The 8,472-nt window shown below is 41.8% G+C and overlaps 1 protein-coding gene across 1 annotated transcript in view; it reads right to left on the minus strand.

Moving 5' to 3' along the window:
- The window catches only part of LOC102876931 (EGF-like module-containing mucin-like hormone receptor-like 1-like), a 145,344-nt gene that overhangs the window by 104,526 nt on the left and 32,346 nt on the right, over nucleotides 1–8,472 (minus strand). The window contains exons 3-6 of the mRNA XM_006896411.1: nucleotides 5,398–5,517; nucleotides 4,985–5,119; nucleotides 1,596–1,751; nucleotides 1,078–1,197 (exon numbers count right to left, since the gene is read on the minus strand). Coding sequence (XP_006896473.1) covers nucleotides 1,078–1,197; nucleotides 1,596–1,751; nucleotides 4,985–5,119; nucleotides 5,398–5,517 — 531 coding nt within the window. The remainder of the gene's footprint in view (nucleotides 1–1,077; nucleotides 1,198–1,595; nucleotides 1,752–4,984; nucleotides 5,120–5,397; nucleotides 5,518–8,472) is intronic.

Here is an 8,472-nt window from a genome sequence, read left to right on the forward strand (position 1 = left end):
TGTCCTCCCTAGTCATTGTCCAGCTCTCTGATGCATAACAAGTGATTACAAAGACCATGGCCTCCATCAGGCGCACCTTCGTCTCCAAAGAGACACTGTTGCTCTTGATTACTTTAGAGAGGTCCCTAACATTTAGAAGATTAAAAATTCTGTAAACCCTAATTGTGTGAATGCTGAACCTGCACACAGACCAAGAAGGGGCCATTTCAACAGAACAAGAGCATATTGAATGGTTCAGAATCAGGGAAGGTGTGGTCAGGGCGATATCCTGTCACTAAGTCTATTCCATTTGTATGCGAAATAATCTCTGGTGCTGGAGCACACAAAGGAGAATGTGGCATTAAGATTGCAGGACAGCGCGTTAACATCTTGTGATAAGCAGAAAACACAACTGTGCATTCCAAAAGTGAAGACTCAGAGAACTTACTGAAGAAAAAAATCCACAAAGTTAGAGCAAAGAACAGTGTCTTGGTAAATAGAAAAAAAAAAAAGACTGAGGGTGTCAAGAATTTCATTTTACTTGGATCCACAATCAACATACAAGGAGGTGGTAGTCAAGAAATCCAATGACTTACTACGTCAGACATATCTACAAGAAGGATCTCTTTACAGAGTTCAACATAAAGGCATTTCGGTAAACACCTCCTGGACAAGGCACTGTTCTGGACACATGTTTCCTGTTATGCACAAGTGTAGTTTGAACCATTACCTGACTCATAGTACATGCTTAATGCGAGTCCAAATTCTGACTCTTCTATGCAACCACTTTGTATCCTTGGGCGAGTCACTTCTCTTAGCTGCAATTTTCTCCTCCCTAATACAGGTGGGTAAGTGGTAAGGAATTGCACTTCCAATGGAAAGATACATGGTTCAAACCCACCAGTTGCTCCATGGGAGAAAGATGGGCAATCTCCTCCCTTGTGATTTACTGTTTCTGAAAACCCATTGAAGGGTCAGTTATGAGTCAGTTCTGATTCCATGGTCTTCAGAAAGAGCAGTCCCTACTTATATGATTGTACAGTGGAGAAAAGGTTAATGATTTAAGTATGTAAACCATAAAGAACAGGTGTGCTATACCTTCACAGGTAGAGTTCCGGGACATGAAGCCAGTCTTGCACTGACAGCTGTAGCTCCGTACGGAGTTGACACAGTGAGAGTTGACTGGGCAGGCATTGCCGTTGAGGCACTCATCAATGTCTCAGGAGCAGAGGGGGGTGATGAGGCAGACAGGTGACCAGGTGCCCAAGGTCACAAACATATATATCCAACTGATGGAAGATGTCCCCCCTCCAAGATCCCAAATCAGCAAGTGTTACCTGTACAGGTGAAGTTGTCAGACTTGTCTGAGATTGAGGTAATTTCATTGTGAGAAGAAAACCCAGGCAAGCAGCTGCACTCATAGCTCCCTTGAAAGTTTGTACAGATTGAGTTGGGACCACAGATGGTGGGTGTCACAGAACATTCATCGACATCTAAGCAGAGAAAGCATCAGGTCATTTGTGAAGCAGTGACGAGGTGCCCAAGGTCACAAACATATATATCCAACCAGTGGAAGATGTCCCCCCCTCCCCAGACCCCAGATAAGTAAGTGTTACCTCTACAGGTGAAGTTGTCAGACTTGTCTGAGATTGAGGTAATTTCATTGTGAGAAGAGAACCCAGGCAGGCAGCTGCACTCATATCTCCCTTGAAAGTTTGTACAGACTGAGTTGGGACCACAGACGGTGGGTGTCACAGAACATTCATCAATATCTAGGCAGAGAAAGCATCAGGTCATTGGTGAAGCAAAGTGCATTTTCCAAAGATGGGTACAATGGGCCTTCATATGCGAGCATTCCAGGATCTCTCCCAGCAAGGAAAGGGGCTGCCCTCGCTCCCACTGAACCTGACATGTGACTGTGGTAGGAACGAGACTATACAAACCAAGTCCATTGCCACTAAGTAGCCTCCAAACTCATGGTGACCCCATGTGTGTCAGAATAGAACTGTGCTCTACACAGTTTTCAATGGCTGGGTTTTTTTGGAAGTCAAGAGCAAAGGCTCTTTCTTCTGAGATACTAATGGCAGTCTCGAACCACCAACCTGCCTCCTATTCTACTCCTTTCACATCTCAAAGCTTACTGCTATACCACATCCTATACTGAGATGGCCTTATGAACATAAGAAGACTATCTTGCTCTCAGGTAAGAGTCTGTCCACTGATAGATGGTTTCAGATTCTAACACAAACTTGGTGGAGGGAGGGCCGCATAATCCAATCCAAAATGTATTTCTTATTGCTTCAGGATGAACAAGCCCCATGGTTGCCTGATGAAGAATTAAAGACGTGTAGAACAGACTAATCACCTTGGATGAGCCCTGGGTAAGGGTAGATACCCCCACCTAGATCAGCAAAGCCAACCTGAAGTTGACTGACCACACACATCAGTAAGCCCAGGTGAGGCCGAACTGCCCATTAAGGCCCAAGCAGTGTCAGCCCTTGAACTCTAAGTGAAACAATTATTTGCTGTTACAGCATCAACATTTTAGAGTGATATGCTCCTCAGAAACAGCAATCAGAAACAGCTGATTAGAAAAGCAGAGATGATGCTATAGATTACATTATCAATCCTCGCAGTGTGAATCGACCAGGAGCTCCCTGGGAGAAGGACGGACAATGTCTCTTACGCACTTACTGCCTCTGAAACTTGCTGGAGGCTCAGCTAGCAGTCAGTTCCAACTCAATGGCACACAGCACACAGCAACAACAAAACCCACACTCAGCTGTGTGTAAATGCTAACCTCACGCCTGTGGGTTTTCTTTGCAATGGTAGTAAGTCTACATCAATGTAGGGTGTGTTTTACATCCATCCCTGTGATGTCTATAAACAGATTAGGCACAGAAGCAAGGAGGCACAGATGTGAAAAGACCTAGATCTCCCCAGAGAGTTGTCCAAGGAATTAAGAGAGAGGGGCTGGAAAACACAGGGACTTTCCCCAGATTCTAACTGCTAAGCCTTCTCTTACACTCAATGTCCTTAGTATGACCCTAGCATCCTGGGTTGTGAGAAAATATGGACAAGCACTTATTTATATAGTAAAGAGCAGAATGTAAGTTTAAGTTCTACTTGGCCCAAGCCATGATATTTACTATTGTTTCATACAGGTGTCAATGTGGGATGACAACTAAGAAAGACTAAAGAATTGTGCTGTTGGAGGATATTGAATATGCCATGGGCTACCCCAAAACCAAAAATAAATCTGTTGTCAAAAATGAGCAGATAAGGGGAGCTCTGGTGGCCTAGTGGCAAGAAGCTGCACTGCAATCCCATAGGTACACAGTTCAAATCCACCAGATGCTCTGCTGGAGAAGGAGGAGCAATATCCTCCTGTACCAGTCAGATCCGATTTGACGGTACACGCACACAAAATAATAAAAATTTTAAAAAATTTAAAAAAATAAAAGAGCAGATAAAATGATTCTTAGAAGTTAGAATGGTGAAACATCAGCTCACGTATTGTGGGGATATTATCAGAATGGTTGATTTCCTGTGAAGTGAAAAAAACAGGAAATCCTCAAGGAGATGGACTGACAGATGGATGTCAACAATGAGATAAAGAGTAGCAGAGACTGTGCTAATGGTGGAGGAAGCCACAGGCTTTCATTCTGTTGAATGTAGGGTCACTATGAGTTGAAAGCAGGAGTGGCATCCACTTCCTAAAAACATGACTCCGGAAACTCCATGAACGTTGATAAATGTCGATAGTTATAGAAAGGCATCAGGCCTCTTGTTCATTTGAAGGCAATCAACAATGAAAACAACAACAACAACAACATGAATTAGGTAAAACTCAAGAGCACTTAACAACTATTAAGTCACCTATTGGTAGTCCTTCTGTCATAGAACCACTAAGAAACCAAGACACAAGTTAAAATGTCTCTGACATTAAGCCCGATGTGATGCAGGCTTTTGTCACTTTGTCTGACAACGTCACCTTCATTATAAGTTTATGGGAAGAACAACTGTGCTGCACAAACTTAGGAAAAAAAGAACCTTTGTCTTTTGGGGGAAAAAAACAACATCCTGGCTGCAACATCCCTCTCCTATGTTGTCATTCCTGTCAAAACACTCTGTAACTTAATCAGTTTTGACTTACAGCAACCCTACAGGACAGAATAGGATCACCCACAGGGTTTTATAGATTGCAAATCTTTATGGAAGCAGACTACCTCAATTTTTTTCCCCAAGAAGAGGATGGCAGGTTTAAAGGGAGAAATCTTTTGATTAGCTGCTGAATCCTTTAACCCCTGCACTCTGACTCCTTTTTATTGCTGTTACCTGTCATCAAGCAGCCTCTCATATATGGTGACTTCATCTACAAGGGGCTCCAGCTGTTTTGTCGTATGCTTTTCATGGGCTGACTTTGGAAACTCTAGGGGCCTGATAGGTAAAGAGTTAAGCTGCCAACCCAAAAGCAGGCTGTTAAAATTCACTAGCTGCTGCAATGGAGAAAGAGAAGCAATCTGACTTGACAGCAATGTGTTGAGTTGTTGAGCTGTCCTGAAGATTTATTAGGTATAGAGGAAGGGGGGGCATTTACGTGTTAGGTCCTAACTTAAATGACTTAAGGATAAGGTTCTGATGTTTGTATCTGCACCCTCTCTGGGGAAGAATCCTCATTGGGAGCGTTATTTACATTACGAGGCAAATCACTGTTGATCGTGGGGGCGCTTCCATGTGTATTGTAGGATATTGAACAGTACCTCAGTCTCCACCCACTCCATGCCATAGCATCCTTTCTCCAGTTGTCACAATAAAACACACATCTGGTTAGTGGTGATGGTTGTATAAAGATGTATGATGGACATAGTCAAGATCATTGAATTGCATGAGTGAAAAAAAATGTTGAAATGACAAAAGTCTTGTTATTTATTTAGTTGTTGTCTACTTTGGTACCAACTTCTAAATGATGGAGATCCCATGAAGAAAGTAACAAAATGCTAACCAGTCCCTACCATCCCCATGATCGCTTGGGGATCCAAGCTTCTGAGGTCCACAAAGTCTCCACTGCCTGTTTTGTACTTGTCAAACTCCAGACTTCTTTTCCTGGCCCATACTAGTCTGGAAGTGCCACTGAAAACTGTTTAATATCACAGAACACATAAGACACTACGGACAGAAGGAAAATGGTGGCTTCGTGGGAGACAGACTAGCCAGAAAACAATCTGGGTTTCCTGCATGTAAGGTGAGCCTTCTACCTACCACTGAGCCATCAATGACATCACTTAAGACTCATCTCTCTGAGCTTCAATTTTCTCATCCCTACAATTGAATCCTAATTCTTATCCATACAGTTGGCCAGTGAGAAAATAATTAATGAATTATGTAGGTAGTTTATGAAGAACAAATGCTCTCTACCTTCACAGCCAGAGTCCCCAGACACGAAGCCAGTCTTGCACTGACAGCTGTAGCTCCCTATGGAATTGATACAGTGAGAATTCTCAGGGCAGACGTGGCTGTTGAGGCATTCGTCGATGTCTGAGGAACAGAGGAAAGGGAGCAGACAGGTGACCAGGAGTCCAAGACCAGAAACACGTTTCTAACCGGTGGAAAATGTCCATCTAAGACCCCAAGCCAGAGAGTATTACCTGCACAGATGAAGTTGTTAGACTTTGAAGAGATGAAGTGCCCTCTCTTGTGGGAAGAAAACCCATGTAAACAGCTGCACTTGTATCTCCCCTTCAGGTTGGTGCAGATTGAGTAGGAACCACAGATTGGGGGCGTCAGTAAGCATTCATTTATATCTAGACACAGAAAGAGTCATTAATACAGAGAAGTGCATTTTACAAAGACACGTGAAATGGGACTTCCTATGCTAAGATTTTGGCAGACAGTGTTTGCTGGAGCTTCCCGATTAAAACAAGCCTGGAAGCAGGAGTGGCATCCAATTCTGAAATGGCTTGCCTCTGGAAACAATATGACCAGTGCTCAGGCCTCTCATTGATAGGGTACTATGAGTCGTTTACGACTCAACGGCACCTAACAACAATAACAACGACAACATAGAGAAAGCTATGTTGGCCTAGAGGAGTGGAGAGAAAGTTATGCTACCAAGGTGGGTGATTTTAATCTGCGGCCCTCCGGCCTGATTCAAATTGTTTTTCTGTCAAACATTCTTCTAGGTGGTATAGCACTGGTCTGTGCATTGCTGTGCAGAGGTAACTCGTGGTTGCTGTGATGTTAAACACTGTGACACTGATGTGCCAAATGTGATAATTGTTACCCATGGTGGACAGTGTTTGCTGGAGCTCCCCAATTAAAACAAGCATGGAAGCAGGAGTGACACCCACTTCCGAAATGGCTAGCCTCCGGAAACTCTATGAACAGAGTTCAGGTCTTTGATTCATAGGGTCGCTATGAGTCATCTATGACTCAACGACACCTAACAACAACAACAACATCCTAGTAATGAAAAAGACTGTCTTCTCTCTGAGACTTATAAGTTCCTGTGGTGAAAGTTATTGTACTCCAAATCAAATCCATGCCATTGTGTAGACTTTAACTCAAGGAGAACCTCATGAGTGTGAGAGTAGTTTATCAGTGCCTCATAGAGTTTGTAGTGGCCCACTTTTTGGGTGAGGATGATACAGGATAGGCAAACTTCATAGAGTTGCTGTGAGTTGGAGTTGACACAACAGCACATCAAAACACCGACATCAAAGCAAAATAAGGACTTAGTTCTGAACAATAACTTAACACATAAACTCCATTTTAAGTTTTATCTAAATGCTGTTTGTATTCATTGAAATACTTTACAGCGACCATTGATCAAATTACTGATAATAAAAGAGCATAATTAAGTGTGGTCTATAAATTCTGTGGGATGTTACTCATCCATAAAGAACAATGATAACCTACTCTTTGTAAGAACATGCATGACCATCATGCTGAGTAAAAACATCATATTGTGTGAAAGAAGTCATACATGAGAGGACAAAAATTATTTTTTAAAAAGGTTATTATATAGAAAAGAAATATTATTGGTGATTACCAGGAGTGGGAGGAACACTATTTTTTGTCTGAGGACATTAAAATTAATAAAATAAAAATTTTTTAAAAGTACTATGGGAGGAGTGGCACACACTTCCTGAACAACATGCCTCTGGAAATGCTATAAACTTCGATAAATGTTGATCGTTATAGAAATGCTTCAGGCCTTTTGTTCATATTGTTACTATGATTCATGATCAGCTCAAAGAAAATCAACAACAACATAGCTTAGATCAGGTACACCTAAATGTTTAAACTGATACCTTGCTATTTGGCACTTTGGAGAATTCCTTGTCAGCAGATTTTCCCAATGTAACCAACATATCTTTTGAATTATTAACTGCTGCTCTGTGAGTATTGATCGTGGATGCACACAAAATGAAATTGTTGACAATGCCAGTCTTTTCTTCATCTGTCATGACATTGCTTATTCGTCCAGTGGTGAAGATGTTTCACTTCTTTTTTTTAAAAATTTTATTAATTTTTATGAACATTCACAGAGATTTTGGATTTCCATTCATTCATTGTTGCACTATTTTCTCTACCCCGCCCCCAGTTTGTTCCTTTTTTCCTCCCCTTGAAAGTCTGTTTTAATTGTCCCATTGCCACAGTGCTTGTCAAAACCAGTTCTGATTAATCTCCTTTATCACTGTGTCCTTTGCCATTCTCTATCACTTCTCCCTGAGAAAGATTTCACACTGATTCATAAGGAAAAGTGGACGGCATATTCTCTTAGCTACTTCCTGCTGAAAAGGGACACTGTAGGTTTCAGGGTGAAGATCTTCTCTCACTACTCTAAAGGGCCTCTTTGGCAATAGGAAACGCGTAGACAATTGTGCACATTGATTTTGGAATTTAGATGCACTGTTATCAATTGTGCTTAGCCATATATGTTTATATCCTTGAAGGTGTATCATGGAACTGTTGCAGCCCAGAAGACACAAATTTAACTAAAAAGTTAAAAGTACATGAGTCAAAAATTAAAAAGCAATAATATTCCAAATAGAGGTTCTAACAGTGGCACAAATCAAGTTACAGAGGGAAGGTAGTTCTTAAAATAAAAGGTCTATTGACTAGCACTTTGTCTATTGTAGTATAAAGGTTAGGAACCACAAGATGTAGAGGCTCAACTATGCCATTTATTGTTCTTAAGTCCTGGACCAAATTCCATCTACTACTGGCTTGTTTTACAGCTCAGAAGTCCGCATGCAAGGCAGAGGTGAAGTAAGGAACTGCTTATGAAGTTTTCCATCAATTCCAACAACTAAGAAATAGTGGGAAGAGTTGGGACCTCAGAAGGCTTTTAGGACCAAATAACAGGCTCTTGTGTCCAGGAGAAAATGAACATACTTACCAGTGATGTTAATGCTCACCAGCGGCTCTTCTGGGAGGATGTAAATCATTGAAGCGTCCTCCTTTGTTTCCAACTGGGAGCTGGGGCCT

The sequence above is a fragment of the Elephantulus edwardii genome, unplaced genomic scaffold, assembly GCF_000299155.1.
Source record: "Elephantulus edwardii isolate Elephantulus edwardi_28Jun2011 unplaced genomic scaffold, EleEdw1.0 scaffold00185, whole genome shotgun sequence".
Classification (NCBI taxonomy): Eukaryota; Metazoa; Chordata; class Mammalia; order Macroscelidea; family Macroscelididae; genus Elephantulus; species Elephantulus edwardii.